The 23,890-nt window shown below is 36.9% G+C and overlaps 1 protein-coding gene across 3 annotated transcripts in view; it reads right to left on the bottom strand.

Moving 5' to 3' along the window:
- kcnab2a (potassium voltage-gated channel subfamily A regulatory beta subunit 2a) overlaps positions 1 to 23,890 on the bottom strand; it is a 145,883-nt gene that overhangs the window by 52,346 nt on the left and 69,647 nt on the right. For 2 of the 3 annotated variants that reach the window (XM_016268264.1, XM_016268265.1), the window contains exons 2-3: positions 22,618 to 22,789; positions 18,742 to 18,783 (exon numbers count right to left, since the gene is read on the bottom strand). In XM_016268264.1, coding sequence (XP_016123750.1) covers positions 18,742 to 18,783; positions 22,618 to 22,694 — 119 coding nt within the window. In that variant the 5' untranslated portion in view covers positions 22,695 to 22,789. The remainder of the gene's footprint in view (positions 1 to 18,741; positions 18,784 to 22,617; positions 22,790 to 23,890) is intronic. The other variant, XM_016268266.1, reaches the window with a different exon arrangement.

The following is a 23,890-nucleotide window of genomic DNA, read 5'->3' as shown; positions in this document are numbered from 1 at the left end:
GGTGGGGGGGGGGGGGGGGGGGGGAGATAAATAAATAAAATGAAATATTAAAGAAATGTAAACTTATTTTATTTCAGCTAGGTGCCAAGGCAACATTTCTCATTTTCATTTAGTTACAGTCAAGTACAAAAATAAGTAAAACTGAATAAACGTCTCAGGTTACGTATGTAACATTGCGTCCTCTAGGGGTTGCTATGGGGAAACCTAGAGGACACAGTTCGAATTCCTTGAAAGGGAACGTCTCCGGTTACGTATGTAACCATGGTTCCCTGAGTAAGGAACGAGACACTGCGTCCTCTAGGTTTCCCCATTGCGACCCCCTAGAGGACACAGTTCGAAGTTCCCTTGAAAGGGAACTACAACTATACAAAAAAAAAAAACTACATAAACATTTAAAAAATTACAAAAACACAATTACTAAACACAACTAGAATAAAAAAATTTAATCTAACAATTCAAATATTAACAAAAACTACAATAGTACATCAATGATACTAAAACAACACTGATTTCAAATTTCCTGGCTACAGAAAAACCGCATTCCCTCTTTATCATGCTCACTTCACTTTACTGTAAAACTGCAAACTTCATTCTCTAATGTCAGCGTCTCAGCGGCTTCTTGCCTTAAGAGCTCAGCTCCAGCTTATCTTAAACATTTCCTCAAACACTGCGCTGACAACACAATATCACAGTGTGAAAGAGACTGTTACGGGTAATCATTGCTTGGTGAAACTCATATCACAAAAAGCTCGTATTCAGAGCGATCAAGAAGATATGACTCCCAACCTGCTCTTGAAAAGTGAAGATAGGATTAACGGGGACATTAACAACCTCACGTAAGAAATTACAGCAACAAGTATTAACAACTTCAAATTATCACTGGTGGCCCATAATGGCTCGCAGACAAAACTGATCCATCATTATTAAACCCGCTGACATTGTTAGACCGACATGTCCAGGAACTATATGATGATTGAAAGACCGCGATAAGGAGGTGAATCTCCTGCACAACACTTTTTATGTCTTCTGTAGGGTTGTGACGGTGAGGACATTTTCCCACCGGTTAATCGACGTGTGACAACACCGATAATACCGGTATCACCGTGGGGGCAGGGGCGTTCCCTCTTTTCCTCGCTTTCCTTCGCTTTTACATAGGTTGTAAAAGTGGCGTACGCATTTTACTTTTACGAATTAGCTGCAATTCGGCGTCAATTGCTTGAATGCAACAACAAACTACAACGTCAAACTCCCTTTAGCCTATATATAAAACATAGAACTTTTATGAACAAAATGATTAAAAATACACCATGCTATAGGGCAGGCTATGCCTAATATAAAATAACAAATAACTTACATAAAGTTTAAATAGTTTTACAAAACTGGAAATGAGTAAATGTATACTATATAGTGGTCGACCGATATTGTTTTTTTGACAGCCAATGCCGATATCTTGGAAAGCAGGGTGGCTGATGGCCGATATAAAGCAGATATAATTGTATTTATTTTAATTAATATTTAAGAAATTTGAAATCATTTGAAAATGTATACAAACATTTATTTGTAAAATAAACATTCTTATACTTTAGATGACAAAGTATTTTTTTTACAAATAAATAAATATTTAATAAAAATATAATTAAAAAGGGAAGCAAACTGTAACCAACAGAGCACTCAGTAGCCTATTCTGGGAAGTTTGTGTGCATTGGGAATCATATTTTTTCAAATAAAGCCAAGGTAACACTCATTTTACATACAGCACACAGTGAAAATGACATGAATATGATAGTGGGCAAATGCATAAAGAGCAGCATAATTTTAAATCACAAATTTAATGTTTAAAGCATTCAATTTGCACGGACCGAAAGTCACGCAGAGAACACGCGATCATGCAGGTCACATGCACACTTCACAAGATCTCACAACTGGATTCGACTAAGTTTGCAAGGTTTGAGAAATAAAATTTTCATTAACCATTCAAAGATTTGTTTAAATTATGTAAATGCGTATTTGCTGAATGCTGACGGCAAATGAGAAAGTATTATAATGTTTGCCTTTCTATTACTAATAATATAAAAGCAATCGTTATAATACTTTTTGTATACATTTTAATTCCTTTGTTTAACAGTTCTATCGGATTGTTTGACAGACTTCTATCCATATTAGACAGAACTGTTAACGACGACGGCGAACAAGAGGGAGAATGTGAGCACTGTGTGCTCAGGCACTGCCGTTTTCAGCGTCATCAAAATTAAAGTCCCACCTTGAACGCATCGGCCAAACAGAAAAACGTATCGACTGATGCAGATATTTGAAAAATTTCAAATATCGGCCTTGGCAATATATTGGTCGACCACTAATAATATATAACCAAATAAATAAGAAATGTAAAACGTTTATTAGCAAAACGAATAAGAAAGCTTGGAGGCTTGGCATACACATTGATGTCAAATAAAATAAATAAATTACACAAAGTTTAAATGAAATAAAAATCAGAAAACACTGTGGAACCAATTAAATAAGAAACAAATGTTTAAAAAAAACTTCCAAAATCACCTTAGATAAACGGCAAGTGTCAACAGGCTTTTCAAGATACAAAATACTGCCAAACAGGCGCTTTTGCATTTCGTTTCGAAACTAAATCATCCGCCATCGTCTTGTCTGTCTCACCCCTCTCTTCTTATCAGTCAGCTCGACTCACTCGCCGAACTGGATAAATTAAATCTGATCTGTGTGATGCGATTGTCGTTCGGCATTCAGTTTTTAATTGTAGTATCTGTTCTTTTACTGAACTACATGATTTTTATTACTATAAAAAAATCAAAACGATGGTGGGGGTCAGTGCCACGGTGGGCAAGTGACGTAACCGGTGTTGCGGCAAGCCTTGTCCTCTGGAGAAGCAGGGTTTCACTATTTAGCCGGAAGGCATCACTCAAACACACAAAAACACTCAATCACCTGACAGGTGGAGAATCTGACAGCAGTCAGCCGAATCCTGCCCACAACACTAGACTCTTAGCAGACAACTCTAAAACTGACATGCAAAATCTGTGCTCAGCGAAAACTTCCTGAACTTCACACACACATACATAGACGTCTTGCACTTTCATTCTATCTAAATGGAGAATCGAGTGCTTTGCGAATCAATTGTTTTTGTGTCTTGTAACAAGGCACCGCGGGATCACCGCAGCGAGCAATGCTGTGAGGAGACAATCAGTGCTCGATCTCAAAATCCACTAAAGCACGCATGAGGAAAATGGGAGATCAGAGGTATAGTTAGACTGAATTCCCTCTGGGTTTGTTCGGGAACACTTAGCCACTCAAACAATGTTACATCATCACGTTTTATTCCGAACAATGGTTTCTGACTGTTTCGATATCTGTAAACATTAAATCCTAGGAAAGGTAATCACTACTAGCATTACATCACTATCATCCATACAGTGGGCATAGAAAATAAGCACCCTCCTTTAACAATCATATTTTGTTGCTTTGCAGCCTGAAATGAAGATGGGCACAGTTTTTGTTTAGTTTTACTCAGTGCAACTTATAACATCCAAGTGAAAGATAAAACACCAACATTTCAGGAAAAAAAAAAAAAAAAAAACGGAATCACTGAGCTGGAAAAAGGTTCACTCATTTTCAGAAAATAGAAATACCTAGATTAACTGTGCAACATGAACAAAATGGGATATATAAACATTTGGCACACGTGTACTAGGATGATTACATAATTATTTCATATGAAAGACTCATAATATGACTCAGGCTACAACCATAGTGCCAGCTTACTCCAGGTTTCCCTAAAAATACAAACCTACTGTAAGTCAGTTTGGATAAGAAAGCATCTGCTAAACGAGGAATAGTGTAACATAATCACATAAATGACAAGAGTATGAACAATGTATCAGTCCCTCTGGGCTCCTGGAAGACAAAACCTGTCCACTGATGTTTCTAGGATGATTACATAATTATTTCATATGAAAGACTCATAATATGACTCAGGCTACAACCATAGTGCCAGCTTACTCCAGGTTTCCCTAAAAATACAAACCTACTGTAAGTCAGTTTGGATAAGAAAGCATCTGCTAAACGAGGAATAGTGTAACAATCACATAAATGACAAGAGTATGAACAATGTATCAGTCCCTCTGGGCTCCTGGAAGACAAAACCTGTCCACTGATGTTCCCCTCGATAAGCAAGATGTCAGGTTATCTCAGGATCATAATAGTGATGATAGATCTGGGGGAAGCCCTCTTACGTAATACTGCCATATTCATGTGGACCGGAGAAGTGATTTGAAGAGCCCTGATGCAAGCCTCACATATAAACGTTGTGTAGAAGCGGTGTTATTTTTCTCAGTAAAACGTTTCTTGGTGATCTAATGATGTCTAGAGAGGCAGAAAAACAAAAAGGGAGTAAATAGTTCTAAGAAAAGTCTTTGCTGGCCTCTTTGCATCTACACTAGCACTCCTGAGACAGAGATGAAGATGTGGACTGGATCTCTACCAAGAGTAGGAGCAGTGCAATATAAATCATAATGCATGTGACCGTCACAAAACCCTACAAAAGGTTATGTGGTTTCAAGACACATACCGACTTCATATTCAAAAGTATTTATTTTCCCATCATCAGTGAGGAATGTACATGACTGTCAAAAAGTTTGGGGTTGGTAAGATTTTTTAATGTTTTTGAAAGAAGCCTCTTATGCTCCCCAAGCATTTGATCTAATCAATTTTCTACTTTAATATGCTTTGAGATTTAATTTATTCCTGTGATGCACAGCTGTATTTTCAGCATCATTACTCCAGTCTTCAGTCACATGATCCTTCAGAAATCATTCTAATATGCTGATTTGCTGCTCAAACATTTCTTATTTTTATCAACGTTGAAAACAGTTGAGATGCTTCATATTTCTATGGAAACCATAATTTTTTCAGGATTCTTTGATAAATAGAAAGTTCAAAAGAACAGCATTTATTAGAATCAGAATATTTTGTAACATTATAAATGTCTTTCCTTTTGATCAACTGAATGCATCCTTGCTGAATAAATGTATTCATTTCTTAAAGCAGATTCATGCAACTAGTGATTTAACCAAGTAAATGCCAAAAGCCAAACATACACAAATGCCATCCTCCATGACAAAACACTGTTACAGGATGGAAATTCAGTGTAATACAATCACAGTCATTTATATTTCATGAAGACAGCCTCTTCACAAAACAGAAGCCAAGGCAGCTATAGTGTTCAACCTTGCAGGCTAAAAATAAAGAGCCCTTAACGACTGAAAACATAACATTTTGTTGCTTTAACAAAGTTTAGAAGAGGAACACAAGAAAAATGTGAAAAATTTACACTGAGAGAAGCAAGCTAAACTAATAATAATAATAAAAAAAAGAAAGAAAAAAAAAAGATTACGACTACAGGGTACAATGCAGAACTCATCAATACCAGTTCGATTATTTTGCTGGCTCAGATAATACAGATTCATTCATTTCTCAGTAAGAGTAAAAACATAGCACATGTGCTCATTAAAAACCAGCTAGAGTGCATAATGATCAATAAGGATACTAGTAAACACAGCATTTCTTACTAATATCCACACAGAAACTGCACAACAACACAATTCTATTAATCTGCACCCATGTGATCCTCACACAACTGTTGCCAAGTCTGATCTTGAGTCAAGTCGTCAGCCCTTCACACACACACCACCATATGATGGCTGACAAAAGAAGTTCACAAACATTATTTTGAATTATATGATTTCACACTGCTGATAAACAACAGGCTGCTCCAGTAAGTCATAAAAATCCCTGGCATTACAGGACTACTTTAATAGCATGTCATGGATTGATTTACTTCATTTCTCATTCAGTAGTTTATTTTTATTATTCAATCACACTGAGAAATTTGACCTGCTCTCCTTCACAGACGCCACATGACATCCATCAACGTCTTGAACTGATGGATGGGAGAAAGCTGATCTTGGTCTGAGAGAGTCTGAAGTCATGTCTTCGGTCTTCACAGAACTGGATCTCCACCTTGTGTTCAAATCGGGTAATTACAACCACCCAATGCTACAACCATCACATCGAGACTCATTTCATTTGGAAATGATTTCAGAAGGTCATTACTTGGGAGTCAAGATGGAAGAGTGAATGGCGGGGAAACCATTAAGCGCTGACCACAAGATTGTATCTGGCTATGTCTAGCTATTCACTACAGTGTAACTGAAACTCAGAAAATACCAATATATGCATAGAAATGATGTTACGTTGCACAGATTGGATAATGTCATGTTGTACATTTCAATTAAATTTAAATTTTGTAAAGGAAACAGCAGTGCCTACAAAACAGCAAAAGAATAGTGTTGATAACCTAGGTTTAGCCAAGTCATCTGATTCCATCTTTCCAGTGCATAGGTGACTATAAATGGTTTAACAGCTGTAACAAAGAAAAGGACAATCCCAATTCAACTTGCAAAATTGCAATAGCTGCTATTTTATTAATGCAACATTCTAGCAATGCAAGTCAAAAATAGCTTATCTAAGGTGAACATTATCCTGAAAAAATAAGATTAATTAATTTAAAAAAAACTGAAGAATTAAAAGAACAAGTAGTTCTATTGAAAGCACTTAAAACATACTATGAATGTCTGGTAAGGAAATTGGAGTTTGAAACGCATCAGCTGATAGTTGGTGGTTTTCAGCAGGCGTAAGGAAATCGCTTTTGTGGCTCAAACTTAATCCTACTGAGTGCTGCCCTGACGGATAGATGTCAAGGAGAGGAGAGTGTGCTCTTACCATCACCTTAAACAGTCAGGTTATACACCTTCAACTCCAACACGACAACAGACAACGGATCTGCAGCGCTCTTTAATGTGCAGGACACAATGAAGATCAAATTAATTGACAAAACATAGTAGAAAGAGTGACTTTCAACTTGCATATTAATAACACATACTAAGAGTGTGTGCTTCACCGGTGAAAGAAAACTACACACAAATCATATATTATAATTTGGGATAGGGCTGGGCGATACCACAAAATAAAATCTTATTTATTTTGACAAATTAATAAGAACGTTTGACCAATTTAAGATTTCGATTTTGTAACTTCAGCATAATTCAAGTAACATTCTCTTTATTAACCATCTGGTTAAAGAAAGTTTTGCAGCACACATGAAGTGCACAACATGGTGTAAATGTAAAACAAACGACTTGTTCAATATCTTTGCAAAAAATATATTTCTTAGCTAAACTGTAAACATTCCGTTTTATAGGTCAACCAAAATATCAGACATACAGTAGTAGTTCTTCACAGGTTTTTTCATTCCACTGCACTGCTTTTCTATTGTTTTCTATTCAATCATTTTTTTCCTGCAAAAATGAATTATGTGTGAATAGCCACTTACAACTAGAGCTAAGTTCTATGTTACAGTATTTTACAGAGAGCATGTGTCACACATGTGCAGTTAATCATAGGGATGGGCACTTTTCAAAAATACTGCATTTGAATATTTGAGCTCATAAAAAAAGCAATTCGAATATTTGTTTATTTAAATGCAGTTTAATGAGAAAGATGTTATTTTTTTAAATAATAAAATAATTAAAACATTTTTGTCACCATTTCTGAACAAGCTCATCAGGTTATATTCACAACAACCTTAAACATTACATCCTGTGTTCTTTTTTTTTTCATGTGAAAACTGTGTGCAAACAAAAAAAAAGTACAGAAAAAATGTTTTTAATGCAAAGCACAGAGCGAATAAAAAAAAAAACGGCTATAGAGCACGTACATATTCACTCGAGTTGGCATATGGTTACCGTGTTTGCACATGTTCTTGCTAAAAAAAAAAAACCCTGTACATCAACATCATCGGGTAAAAGTCAGCTCCTCGCGCCGTGTGTAATGTGTGGTAATGCACTTAGTTATGACTGAGTTTTAGTTTGTGTAATCAGGATTTATCAGGGATTCACTGCATTTACGGCCAGCAAAGCTACATTTTATCAAAATTCACAGTGTTTTTATTTTTCTAATTTTTGCAGATCGAATATTCGATTATTCGTGCACACCCATAGTTAATTAGGTGCACTGTCATGTGCTCGGATCATTTTTTTTTCTCTTAAATGTTATTATTGTCGTATTGTCAATGTGTCTAATTTTAACATTTGATACTATTTTTATTCAAAACCGTGATTAAATCGGAATAAAATCAGAAAACATTGCCCAGCCCTATTTTGGAATGAACAAACCATACTCTATATATATGAAATTCAGCCTTTTGGCAAGTGCAATAAAGAAGATTTGGAACTAATGTTTACATGATACTGTCATGTGCTGCAATCAAAGCCCAGTCTTGTGCACACTGATAAGAGATCTGCCCATGTTAACCTACTTAAGTACTATTGTTACACAAGTACCATATTGTCTGGCTTAAGGAGACACACAGTAAGGCATGAGCGGCATTCTCTTTCGCAGCTACAGTGTCTATCTATCCCTCCATCCTTGAATTAGTGATGAGTGTGATCGGAAATGCATGTTTCTGTCTGACCCGGATGCAGCTTGCATTGAAGAACAAGGGATGATGGAAGATACTCTGCACTGTTAGCGACAACAGGCCATCTAATAAGATCATTCACATCTTGAGTTTGAAGGGAAGATTTCTAGAAGCACAAAATCTTCACTATGCTGATAAACTAAACTTGTCATTCGATACAGCCACTGCATTTCTGCCAGCAAGACTGACCGTGGCAGTGCAATCAAGATAATTGTGATTTTTATCAATAGCAGCAGGTACTAATTTTCATCACGAGTAGGCGCTTTATGAACCATTGTTGTGATATGATGGGACAACCACCATATGCCTTGTAACGCGAGCCCCTCTTCTCAGAACTGACACCAGATCAGCTGTTAACGGTCGGCTGAGTGAGCGTTACAGTAAAGCACAATAGACACGCTGACCGACTGCTGTCCCTGATACACAACACCAGACAGCTAAACACCAGCACAACACCATCCACTGCACTACAATAACTCTACATATCATGCCAAAACAACCTTTTTTTTTTTACTTCAAACGGGTCTGTTTTTGCCTGACGCACGCAGCTTCGATTGTCAATGGTTTTGGGAGTGAAAACTCAAAACCTTAAAGGTTTTTCTGCAACAGGGAGCTGACACAGATCCATATAAATTTCCTAACCCTGAGCAAGGATGCGGAGAATCCATCAATCCCACAATAAGGAAGACAATCTTGCCACATGGTGAGATGCTGCTCTCTCTGAGAACTTTTTCCTCCTCCTCACCTCAGAGATTGATATGCCCTTCCCTCATTGTTGGGCAAATATGCCAGCGACCTAGTTGATGAAAATAAACCCTGAGCTGCTTGTATGGAGGCAAACGGACTGCAGTCACTGAAGCCACAGTGCTGCAGAGTTCTGCTTTGGATTTATGGTGAATGTTTCAATTCGGACATTAAAGTTGGTGTACAGATTTAGGCAGCATGGCCAAAATCTATATGTAATCTATATGAAATTCAAGACAAAAATGCTTTGTAATTAAACTTTTATTAGAAAACAAAAAATAGTAAACCATTACAAATAATTTTCAATCCACATTAAAGCAGTAATAAAACTGCAAATTTACCAGTGACCACACATATATAATGCACCAAGTTACAACATTGCTCGGCAACCATAAACAACCTAGAACCTACAGTTGTTTTACCATCTGCTACAGTTTCAAAAATGCCGCCACATCATACCGCGGTTGATACTTTCCTTTTCCAACTCTATATTGGAGTGACCACAAATCAACCAGTAGCTTGAACACCAAGCTTTTGACAAGTTTACATTTAAAACAAATCAAGTGCACTTACGATCCAAAAACGTGGCCCAATATCCACAACATCCTAAACACAAAGTCCAGTGCATGCAACCACCTTGTTTCTTTCTTACCTGTACTTCATGCCTGTCTGGTACGATACACACTCCTCCAGTGCCAGGCCATTCATCTTGAGGAAGTCTTCCATGTTCTTGATCTGGGCAGCGATCCTTTGCTCCCTGAGCCGTTGGAGTTCGGCCTGGTCCGTGTGCCTCGTCGACTGGTTCAGACCTTGGTCCGAGTGGTAGCGGCTAATGCCGCTCCGTATGCTCTCGCTGTAGGTCATGGACAGCATCTTACCTCCGGTGCTGCTACTACTGCTCTTGCGTACGCTGCTCACTCCCACCAGTTTGTGGATCTGTAGGTTTTCGGAGGGGAGAGTGGATTTCCGGCGCCCAACGGTCCCCCCCGCATACCCTCCCGCAAACATGATTGCACCCCGTACCCGACCACCCCGCTCTCACACACTTTCAAGGATGCTCTCGCACCTGTCTGATTCTGGCACAAGTCACTCACACACGCACCAAGCACAAGCAGGCTTGGGAAATGGGGACCAGGACTGAGCCGAGAGCTGGGTTGAGGCATCGCCTTAAATAGCACAGGTGAGGAGGGAACAAAACGGGTCCGTGCTATCAGTGGCAGAGAACTCTGGCCATGCGTCTTGTAATCAGAGATGGTCCCGCCCCTTTCCTGACAGATACAATGGCACAGGAGCAAGACTCATGTGGGTTCAGGCAGGTGATGCGAGCCTCAGGTAAGAAGGAACACCAGAGGGCATACAATACACACACCAGGCTCATGCATGGAACCCATCCGTCCAGACGGCACATGCAATGTACAGACATTCACTGCAGGTCGTCTGGGAGGGAAGTGACACCATTCACGGGTATCCAGGGAAAGTGCTTTATTAAAACCTGCTAAATTTCCTTATTTTCTTTGGAACAGAATGCCACAGCAATTATTTTATGGACCCTTTTCAACAACTGATGCATTTCCACAGTTAATAACATCCTAAATCTTATATTACCTATATAAGAAAACCAGTTGAAGTTAATGAGTGGAGAAGGCAAATTTGAATCACCTTAATCAATTTTATTTTTCCTTTTTTTAATAAAGTCATAGAAACACTATTGTGGATCTTTTCTTTTGCTATCGGAGCAAAGTGGAACACACACACACAGACACACACAAAAACAATTGTTGCCGTTTTCATTCATCATTATAGAAGTGTACACAATTATGATGACTTCTGCTTCTGAGAAATGCAGAAATGTGAAAAGTGTCCATTGTGATAGCGCATCTCAAGGTACATTTTCATGATTCGACTAATTATTCAAAGCAAACAGCTGTAACAAAGAAAAAAGTCATTTTGATCAGTCTAATAAAAATGTAAATGAGTTATTTAAGGGGATTTGGGTTTTAGTGCCGTTTCAGTTTACACAGGCACATTTACATTGACAGCGATTTGAGGCATCATGAGCAACGCAAAGTTTAGTAAAGTTAAGAATTTTATGCAAATAACTATCCACCAACTACCAATATAAGTAAAGACAGTAAAGCTCATGTTACTCAGATACAGTGATACAGTGTTCCTAACTAATACAGTATTGTTAACTAAAACTAAATAGTTTGTTAATTTAAATAATCGCTGAAATAAAGTAAAACATAAATATGAAAAACTAATGAAAATTAGAAATGTTGAATTAACTCAAATAAAATACTTTTAAGCTGAAGTACTAAAATTACTAAAACAAAATAAAATTAAAATAAAAACCAAATAGAAATATAAAAAATAATAAAAATGACAAAAACACTAAAAATGTTTATTATAACTGAAAATCTAAAAGTAATAATAAAAAAATACTATAATAGACAGACTAAAACACTGATAGATACTGCAGTCGAGTAGGAACACCTGATCACAGTCAAAAGTACAGACACTGTACAAGTGACATCCAGAGATTTGATCGCTGTCAGTGGGAACAACTTAAGCTAGGATAGGAGAAAGTCATTTCACATTAAATAAATAAATATTGTGATTGGTTTAACTCCAAGAAAAAAAGTATTAATTTCTACATTATAGTCCAAATATAAAACTCATGCATATTTCAATAAAGTATATAGGATTCAGACCAGGCTTGCCTCTTTGCAAAACAGTCACTTTTGCAGGAGGTTCTTTATCATAAGCCTGTATTGATCTTGTGACTCTTGATTGAATGATGTACTGCAAAAACCACTCAACTACTGCAGAGTACTGATCCTCCATACGCCAGCACTGAAGAGCTTCACTCAAATGAGTGACGACAAAATAAAAATAAAACATTTCCTGAACTAAAATGACTACATCTCAAAAGTACAACAATTTGTAGTGCTACAATAACAGGTGTAGGCATTTGAAGCATGTATAATGGGTAAGGGTAAGGGATGATAATTAAAGGGGTTACACCCATGCCAGGCCATCGTGCAGAATAACACCTTAAAACAGACTGACTCATGCACACAGGTTGGCACTCGCACCAAAGACAAAATCAGTGCAAAAACTCACCCGGGGTCTTGGAGGTTGGCTTATGAACAAGACTTATGAATGTCAATCTGCCCTTATAAACTCAGCAGCCGCCAGCTATCAGGCGATCCACCCAAACTGGGAGTGTCTTGTATGGCAGTGTCTAAACCAATTAGTGAAGAAGAGAGCATCGCCCTCATCCTCCCACCCCGCCTTCAACTCCAGCCATCTCCCCTCCCGGCTCGACTCCATGAAGGAAAACCATTTATGTCATTCGAGGGGGGAGCAATTTGTTTCTGCTAACCGCAGCAAATAATATCTGGTCTAAATCATTCACAGAAGCTTTTGTGCTAAAAGCTTTTGATTGTTGTTCTACATGAGATAATAGATAAAGGCATTTTAGTGCACTAATAAGGCTTGTGCAAGCATGTGGATCTTCAGAAAAACACATACATGCATACATACAAAACACAGCCATATTAATGACAAAATCATCACACTTTAGCAAAATAAATGGCAAGCATAAATAGTCTACATTACATATTACAGAAAAAAAACTCATCTATGATATAAAATGAAAACATCAATGTCCAAATGTCTCTCCAGTAAGATGGCAAATCTCAACACTAGCACAATAACAGACAAGCATTTTTCAAGAAGTAAATGACCATCAAACCACAATCATCACCGTTCACACATGACAGCCTTCAGACACTTCAACTCTTGACCCTCCATACATGATACTTGCACATCCAACTTTAACGTACTAAATGAAAGTGAAGACATCAGAAAGAGAAGTTCAACAGCCAATGTTAAAAAAAAATCATCCTCAAAATCAATGAACCGCCCTTAGCGGAAATCACCGGATTCAATACTCATAAAGAGCTAGAATATATATTGACTCATTAACTAAATGAGTCTTAACTAAAAAAAAAAAAACTGTTTATAGACAGGTTCTATTCATTAACATTTATCATATTCACATTTTTCCTGAACGTGGAAATCTCGCCCGACTCATATTGGAACGATGCTTTACATTTCCAGTAATTTCCGGTGTTTCTAGTCAAATTAACATGTTTTCTCCGAGCTGATAATTTAACGAAGTTTGGGGAATTTTGTCCACAAAATGATAAGAGCACACATTATTTTATTATTTCACACATGCAGTATTTTAACATAGGCGCTGCAAGCCATGTTTGTTTTCTCTTGTCATTGTTCATGCAAGACATACAGCGCCGGACACGGACAGATTTACTGGAGTGCAAAACAAGTACTGTACAGGAATTCCTTAAGTTTATTGCTGTTACTGTGACAACCAAGAACAGCAGCAATTTGTTTCTGCTAACCGCAGCAAATAATATCTGGTCTAAATCATTCACAGAAGCTTTTGTGCTAAAAGCTTTTGATTGTTGTTCTACATGAGATAATAGATAAAGGCATTTTAGTGCACTAATAAGGCTTGTGCAAGCATGTGGATCTTCAGAAAAACACATACATGCATACATACAAAACACAGCCATATTAATGACAAAATCATCACACTTTAGCAAAATAAATGGCAAGCATAAATAGTCTACATTACATATTACAGAAAAAAAACTCATCTATGATATAAAATGAAAACATCAATGTCCAAATGTCTCTCCAGTAAGATGGCAAATCTCAACACTAGCACAATAACAGACAAGCATTTTTCAAGAAGTAAATGACCATCAAACCACAATCATCACCGTTCACACATGACAGCCTTCAGACACTTCAACTCTTGACCCTCCATACATGATACTTGCACATCCAACTTTAACGTACTAAATGAAAGTGAAGACATCAGAAAGAGAAGTTCAACAGCCAATGTTAAAAAAAAATCATCCTCAAAATCAATGAACCGCCCTTAGCGGAAATCACCGGATTCAATACTCATAAAGAGCTAGAATATATATTGACTCATTAACTAAATGAGTCTTAACTAAAAAAAAAAAAACTGTTTATAGACAGGTTCTATTCATTAACATTTATCATATTCACATTTTTCCTGAACGTGGAAATCTCGCCCGACTCATATTGGAACGATGCTTTACATTTCCAGTAATTTCCGGTGTTTCTAGTCAAATTAACATGTTTTCTCCGAGCTGATAATTTAACGAAGTTTGGGGAATTTTGTCCACAAAATGATAAGAGCACACATTATTTTATTATTTCACACATGCAGTATTTTAACATAGGCGCTGCAAGCCATGTTTGTTTTCTCTTGTCATTGTTCATGCAAGACATACAGCGCCGGACACGGACAGATTTACTGGAGTGCAAAACAAGTACTGTACAGGAATTCCTTAAGTTTATTGCTGTTACTGTGACAACCAAGAACAGCACAGCTTAACCCTGTACACATTTCTGTATTTAGCCATATTGAGAAAGTTTAAGTTTAATTAATTCGGTCGATATTTTTACCCCATTTTAACATAGATTTCAATGGAGACCGGAATGTGAAAGCATCCAAACGGAAGTTAGAATCCATCATGGCGGCTCTCATCGGTTACTCAGGAAAAAGGTGGATAGTTCATGCAATTTAACATATTGTAGGCCATGAGTTTTACTTTTAGTTAACGTTTTAGTGAATTTGTTGTATTTTTGTCATTTAAAAAAAAAATTTATGTCTATATAGTTTTTATTAACTTTTATTTCTGTTCAGTTTTTTTAAATTTTAGTACGGTTTTTGTATCGTTAAAGGTGCAGTATGTAATATTGACAGTTAATGGTTGAAATGGGTACTGCAGACCAAATTCAAAATATTGGAGAGAGTTGCTTCTCCCGCCCCTTCTCCACAGACGCAACACGCACACAGGTTGCCAGATTGAGATTGAAAAAGCATTTTAAATAGAAAGCATGGAGCCTTACACTGTAATTTGATGAGGTGATTTATATGCATTTTCATATTCCTCTGGTCGTAGAGTATTTAGATGGATCTCTGACCCAGTTCGTTTGTTGGCTTCCATAGCTGCAGTTTACTGTTTTCAGCCAACTGGCAACCCGGGGTATAGAAATCCTATTGGGTAAATTAGTAGTGGCAGAATCACACATACCAAAACAAAAACTGACATTCCGACACGGAACACACATTTACAAAAAAATGTTACTTGTTTCATGAAACGTCCCCACATTTAACTGCCGATAAAATAAATAAATAAATAGACGGCATGAACCTAGAATAAAACAGGTTTTTTTGTTTAAAAGCAGAGGCTCTGTTCTTTGTTTTGACATATTGTATGTTCAGATATTCATACAACAAAATATTCGGAGTGCCAATAAACGTTTGTGAAAATGATCAAAAATGCTGGCGGTAAAATAAAAAAATTTAATCTGGCAGGGAAAGAGTTGCGTTTATCATTTTGTACATACTAATGCATTTTTAAAATCAACTATTAATATTAACAAATAAACATTAACCTAGATTAATAAACACTGTTAAATTGTTGCTCATTCTCATTTCAAGATATCCGATATGTAGTGAATTTCAATGAACCAAACCTTATTGTGAAGTGTTCCCATTTTTTTCTTATTCAAATTGGTATTTTTCCGACCTCAGAAGCACTGCAGAGAGTCACTGCATTATTCCAGTGTGTGCTGCAGTGAGGGGTGTGTCATTTATGAGATGACGGCAGAAAGCAGAGGAAGAAAACCCAACAGAGCAAGCTCAGTATGGTACAACCAGTTTACTTATTGAATCTGTTAAAATACAATGCAACCTCAGTTATCAGGGAAGAACTAGTTAACATTTAACAAAGTTAAAAGCTCAGGGAAGGAGGAGGTGGAAACAGGCGAACATTTAAACACTTTCATCATAAAATAAATAACCAAAACGAAAGTAAACGCAGCAGCCCCTCACAGGCGACTGCTGCACACACATCAACATAAAATGCAACATAAATCCAGGCCTGGTCCTCTCTCATCCTACACTATCATCACTCCTCCTCTTATCCTTCCAGAGCTCCTCCGTGGGACTCGAGACCAGTGTGGCACGCAGGTGTTGCTCATAATCACTCACGTCACCGGCCTCGCTCCGTTCCCACGGCTCTCAGCCCCGCCCCATTCGTCACACCATATTATCTTCATATGTGCTTGAAATGTCGGAGCGAGTGCTATACACGTTCAAATAGCAAAAGAATAAGAACAACAAAACATAAAAATAAAACACAAATAAAACAATCCCTAAAACACTACAACAGTGAGTGAAATGAGCTAATCTTGCTTCCCCATCACTCTTTGTGTGTTAGGGTGAAACACGTTGATCGATTCCTGTCAAGTGGATCTGGGTGATGCAACGTTAAAAGACTTGGAGCTTAAAAGGGCAAAAATGTGCATGGCTGTGCAATCAAAATTCAATAGAGTGCTCAAATAGATTAGCCTCAAAGCTACAGAGTCAGGGGTTTTAAGAACCCATCATCACAACAACTCCCTTTTTTTCAACCCATAAAAATATGATCCCTCACTAAAACAGGAAGAAAAGTGCACAGCAGATGAGGGTAAAAAAGATGCGTTCAATCGGATCGCTAAAAGCAGCTGCTGCATAAAACAGTTGCTTTCGGGTGAGCTTGTGCCATCGGAAGGGAGGATGCAACTTCAAAAAAATCCATTCCATTGTTGTGTTCGGACAGCTTGTTCAGATGTCAAAGGCTTGACAGTTTTAGGCATACATACACCTCATCTGAAGAGTTTTGCAATAGTTTGCAAACTACTATAAGTAGATAAGTATAATCTCAAAAACAAAATATTTTCCAGCACGCAAACCAATTCAGTGAATAACAGTGTGAAAATCTTAATGATACAAAGTCAAATTAAGCACATAGATGAATTGTGTAAACAAATACTATGAACAGGGCTTGACAAAGATGGTCCAGCGGTACTGTCAGCCTTTCAGGCTATTTCTGCACTGTGAACGTCACCATAAAACATATTTGCAAATCATATTGATGTGTTTTATGGCTTGCTTTGTTAAAACGGCAAGAATTATTTAGAAGAATTAATTACAATTATTTGAAAAATAAATAAGCAAATCGGAATGTGTTATTCCAGGAAATAAAGTTAAAGTGTATGAAATAACGGCTGTAAAGGAAAGCTGAAAGATTTCCAGCTATTATTGCAAATAAAAATATTTGCATTAACGATTTTACTTTAATTAATATTTGATAACAATATATATTTTTTATGTCACATTAAAATATGTAATATGTATATAATCAATTTTAATGGTGTTGCCAGAGAAAATATTTATAGGGCAAGACTGGGCCAACAAGAAAAAAAAAGCCTTATTGTTGAACCTTGTATAATTGATCTACCAGATAATACTGCCTGCAAATTGCATTGAATAATTTATATAACATGGTTATAGTTAACTAAAACCATAGAAAGTACATTTTTGTTACTAGAAATACAATAAATGTTAAATAAAATAAATATATATATTAAAAAAAAAAATTTTATTGAACCTAGTTGCCAAGTAATTTTTCATTTTCATTTAGTTTAACTTGATATACTACAATAATAAATAAAAATAAAAACTATAGACATATTTAAAAATATAGGACAAAAACAAACAACAAAAATAATTACGGAAGTGAAAAAATAATATATATATTTTTATAGTATATATATATATTTATATATATATATATATATAAATAAACTAATTTAAACGATTAATAAAAACTACAATGATAGTAAAATAACACTGGGAAAGCCATGGTTTAAACAGAAAACACATACTGTCGTAAATATCTAACCAAGTGTGAATGTGGAATGAAACATGAGATCACTGAACATTCAGAGTCTCTGGGCTCGTGTTTGTCATGCTTTGAGTTTCAGAAGTGTTCCACAGCAAAGGAAACCTGAACTTAATGACTTACCTGCAACACTGTTTTAATTCTACATGGAGTGAAATTAAATCTAAGTGCATTGTGTTAGTGACTCAATCGTTATTCTGACACACATCAACACAACACCAACACATGCACAGATTACAAGTGAGATTAGATGTTCGCTCTGTATGCAAGCCATCCCTTTTTACAAGTTATACAACAATATTAAGCAGCAATTAGTCTCAATGTGCCTCACTGTAATTCTAGGTGTTGCATTTATTATTTATCAGCTGTTAACAATTACAAGCAAACAACATCGTAATCACATGCACTATGAATATAATTCCTTACGCTTTCAACAGTGTAATGACATAATCACACCGCTGTCATGAGCGCCTAAACTAAGAATGAACCCATGCCTTGAAAGTGCTTTCCAAAACAAATGAAAACGAGTGCAGTATCAGATGGCCATGGCTAATTAATCAGCAAACAAAGAGGTACCTGTAAAACTGCAGCTGCCGTTTTGGGCTCCCATATCTCGCACTGAGGGCAGCATGAAAAGAGAGAGAGAGAGAGAGAGAGAGAGAGAGAGAGAGAGAGAGACAGACAGACAGAGAGACAGAGAGGAAAGCTTAGTCTTTCAGGTGAAAGAACAGTGAGAGGGCATTAAACAAACACATGCACGGGCACACAGAATTATGCAAGAGCAGTATCAGCTTTAGCAGTGACCAGTGAACATAAGCACAGAGAAAGAGATTTGACACTGAAAAAGTGAATAAAGAAAGAAAGAACAGAGAAATGTATAAGAAAACCTGATAATAAAGACAGTAAGATGAAACAGCAATTAGGCCAGCAGGGTCATTAGTTTCATTACATGACACCTTAAACCTATTGTATTTCAGCTAGTTGCTATTTCTCATTTTCATTTAGTTTAACTTTATGCACTAAATTAAACTAAAAATGAAATAAATGGATTAAAAATTATACAGACACATTTTAAAATGAACACTAATAAAATAGAGAAAAAAACTACAACTTTTACAAAAATAAAGTGAAAACAGAAATGAATGAAAAACTATAATAGTATCTAGTCAGTATCAGTATATAATAGTATAGTATCTCAACAATACTAAAATAGCATTAGTAAGACTGACAGCAGAAGGTCTGGGAACCTTGGCTGATTTAAATGACCAAGGCCATATGACTGACAGGTAAAGCAACCAATCACGTTTTGTTTTGTGTCGCGTCATGTTTATGGGCGTGGAAATATCCCCACAATAACAGACCGGTGTGTAAAACTCTTGGACTTATTTGAAAGATTCTATGCCGCGAACTTTCACATACTTTTGAAAATCCAGCGTTTAGTTGATCCTAATAAACGCTCATTGTCACAGTTGTAAACATGACGGCGGAAGAACGTTAAAGGGGACATCGGATGCAAAATTCACTTTTACATGGTGTTTGAACTTAAATGTGTGCTGGCACTCCGTGTACACAACCACCCTATAATGATAAAAATCCACCCAGTGCTTTTTTTTTTAATCCCTACAAATAATAAGCACTTTCTCAGATCAAGCCGTTCACAGATTCTGGGCAAAGTCACGTCACTTTGCACAGGCCCCTCCCACGACTGTTGACGGACACTGCCGTTTTAGCATAGACCCACCCTGAGTGAGCTGAACAGTCCGCCATTGTTTCGACGCCACAGCAGGTGTAGACAAGATCAGCTCCTAAGCAATTGAGGTGTTTTGTTGTTGGATGTGAGAATGAACATAGCAGTCATCATTTACTCCCGACATCTGAGCTGCTGAAGACGCAGTGGATTACTTTTGTTTTTGAAGGGAATGTGACCCCCGATCTACCTAAATGCGTTTATGTCTGCATGAATCATTTTACTCCAGACTGCTTTCTGAACGAGGGACAGGTCAAGGAAAGTTTTGCTAAAAAGTTCAAACTCAAGGATGGATCAGTTCCCACTGTTCATAATCCAGCTGCACCTCCAGAAGTAGTAAGTCTCACACTTTATATTTCTTATGATTATTTGCAAATCGCCTTTACTCTTCCATGGAAGAGAGGGGCGGGGTGAGCAGAGCTCATTAGCATTTAAAGAAACATGCACCGAAACGGGTCACTCTGATCAGAGCTGTTTTTGACAAGGTAAAAAGGGTGTTGTTTTACACGACCACTGAGGAATTGTCCCCTTTAAAGAACGTGATGCGCACGTCTCCCGGAAATGCTGTATATTTCAACCAATCAGATGACGACTTCAAAACTCCTGAAGTGTTTCCAAATTTGTGTGCCATATGCATCAGATGTTCAGCCAATGGTCTGTGGGCGTGACGTCTGAGGCTGAGACTAAAATTACACTGATGGCCAGAAAGCAAAATAATACCACATAAAAACAAAAACACAAGCCTGTTTTTGAAATAAAATAAAATATTGAAGGCATTAAATTGAGGACAATTCAGGCTAATAGTGCAACATGAGTAAACAATATATTTTGCTCCATTTTCTAACAGATGGTCTCAAATCTAACACATATATATTAAAAGCCAAATCAATTACTTTCAGCTAACAAACATTAAAAAGAAAGCAGCTCTAAAGTTCAGCGAATGCTTGAAATTACACTGGAGCTGGACACAGAATTGCACTGCCACCTGCTGTTAAGAACCAGAACTTCTGGCAAAACACAAGGGCGATAAAAACACTAGGAGTCACAGAAGATCAGAGCAAATTCAGCAGGAACTTTCCAGCAATGGTGAAATGAAGTCAGGGCTCTGTTTAAGTGTCCTGCTGGGCATTATGCAAAGCACTTGACCACTCTGGCTCTTTCCACTGGGAAGCCCAAGTATTCTAGATGAACATTATTAAATTGCATATACATAGAGCCTGCAGCAGAGATGAAGCACATTTTGAGCAGTGCAAACGCATCCTTCTCTAAATGATCACTGTAATTCAACAAGTAATGTGGCTGATGCATAAGCATGGTATCAATACAGCAGCATTATGTACAGCAACTATTAACAGGTAGTAGTTCAACTCTTGCTGTTTTTTCATATGCATGTAATATTATTTCTTACTGCAGTGTGTCTCTCTCACATAGGACAATTCAGGCTAATAGTGCAACATGAGTAAACAATATATTTTGCTCCATTTTCTAACAGATGGTCTCAAATCTAACACATATATACTAAAAGCCAAATCAATTACTTTCAGCTAACAAACATTAAAAAGAAAGCAGCTCTAAAGTTCAGCGAATGCTTGAAATTACACTGGAGCTGGACACAGAATTGCACTGCCACCTGCTGTTAAGAACCAGAACTGCTGGCAAAACACGAGGGCGATGAAAACACTAGGAGTCACAGAAGATCAGAGCAAATTCAGCAGGAACTTTCCAGCAATGGTGAAATGAAGTCAGGGCTCTGTTTAAGTGGCCTGCTGGGCATTATGCAAAGCACTTGACCACTCTGGCTCTTTCCACTGGGAAGCCCAAGTATTCTAGATGAACATTATTAAATTGCATATACATAGAGCCTGCAGCAGAGATGAAGCACATTTTGAGCAGTGCAAACGCATCCTTCTCTAAATGATCACTGTAATTCAACAAGTAATGTGGCTGATGCATAAGCATGGTATCAATACAGCAGCATTATGTACAGCAACTATTAACTCAGGTAGTAGTTCAACTCTTGCTGTTTTTTCATATGCATGTAATATTATTTCTTACTGCAGTGTGTCTCTCTCACACCCTGCGCTCTAAAATTTTGAACTAGATAACACATTTCTGCATGTGTGAATCTGTTTTGCATTTATATGTGTCACTTCTCAGAACGTCCTACACAGTCACACAGAGTTTCTGGGACAGTGTGAGACACCAGTGACTTGCAGATTCTCCTCAATAAAACAAGCATAACTCTTTTAATCATATGTACAGAAATCAATCTGTTTATTTAAATATCAATATATTTAAATATGTTTGTTCAAATATCACCTAACCCAGGGATATTTAAATATAAACAGCTCAGAAGAGACTTTAAAAATGCAGGGTGACCAGGAGCCAGTATAATAAAAATAAATAATTATTTAAAAATCATTAGGCTAATTAATAACAAATCTTAACACTAAAAACCCTTGGTCTTTATAGCCAAAATAATCTGCACTACTGTTCAAAAGTTTTTTTGTTTGTTTTTTTAATAGGCTACTTTTCAGCATGGACAGACTAAACTGATCAAAAGTGACAGTAAAAACATTTATAATGTTACAAAAGATTTCTATTTCACATACTTTTCTTGCAACAGCACAGTCTGAGGTTCACGGTGCATCTGTGCCGTCAGAGCAGCTGGTTAGGTGTGAGTGTGTGTGAGACTGCATACAGACCTGTAGACCAAGCCCGGGGAGCCTGTCTGTCTGAGAGAGAGGCGGGCGGGAGAGTCTGTGGTCGATTCTGGATACATGGGGAACGGGAGAGTGGGGGGTGTGGCCAGGCTGCTGAGGGGTCTCTCACTCTCTCCTGTCAATAGACACGTCTGTCTCTCACCTTACAGGACCTCTGAAAAATACACACAAACACAGATGTGAGTTCAGCAAATGCTAGAGTGCACTACATATACGACACAAATCTGAGCAGCACTGCAGTGCCGCAAATGCACTAAGAATGCATTAACACCACTAGAGGGCGCATCTGCACAACAGTAAATGATGATGATCATCATGATGAGTAGAACTTGGGCAATACACCAAAAAGAGTGAAAGAAAGACATTCATTTGTGCAGCTGATCCATAATACAAAGAGAAGAATACAAAGAGCAAAATAAATCATGATTTGCTGGAAAGTTGAGGTTTAATTAATGTAACAATTGTAACAAAGGGAAAACAAATGGTTACCATGAAAACACATTCTATTGTGTAGACACAAAATTTGTTAGGGCTGCACGATTATGACAAAAATCATAATTTTCGATTATTCCCTTGAAATTGTAATTGCAATTATTAATTACGATTATCACAATTTACATTGAATGATGTTTATACCATTGTTTGAAGCAACCGATGAAAATAAACAATCTGAAAAAACTAACTGAAAACTTTTATTGCTTTTCTATAGCATTAAGCCTCAAATGTTATGTTATATTAAAACTAGAATTAAATCAGTGGAAAAACCCTTAAGATTACCTGTAGAAAGAAAGAAAAAAAACATCTTAAGCACACAGAATAACATAAGTGGACTTTGAATGATTAATTGCCGCTTCGAACGATTACGTAATTGTGGCATCCGTAATTATAATTGCGATTAGAAATTTGATTAATTGTGCAGCTCAAAAATTTGTATTAATTGAATTAATATCTGACTCAGTGAACAGCAAGTCATTGTAATTTATGATCAAAATAGATTGAGAACTATTAAATGTATATTATGTGTACTTAAACATGTTCCATAATTAATTATAGAAGTTCTAAAATGTACCTGGCCTAAATATTTACCAAAATACTGATGCTACATTAAAATAAATAGTACAATAATAATTAGCACCACAGAATTACAGAAGAACCATAAAAAAACCAGTCTATAATGCTCATTTTGAACAGTCAAAGTTGTGTTAAAATTGCTAGATAGAGGAAAACTGGTAGAGAGGATAAAAGAAAAAAAATT

Source organism: Sinocyclocheilus grahami, unplaced genomic scaffold, assembly GCF_001515645.1.
Source record: "Sinocyclocheilus grahami isolate Dianchi unplaced genomic scaffold, SAMN03320097.WGS_v1.1 scaffold44.1, whole genome shotgun sequence".
Classification (NCBI taxonomy): domain Eukaryota; kingdom Metazoa; phylum Chordata; class Actinopteri; order Cypriniformes; family Cyprinidae; genus Sinocyclocheilus; species Sinocyclocheilus grahami.
This window is presented reverse-complemented; position numbering and strand designations above follow the sequence as displayed.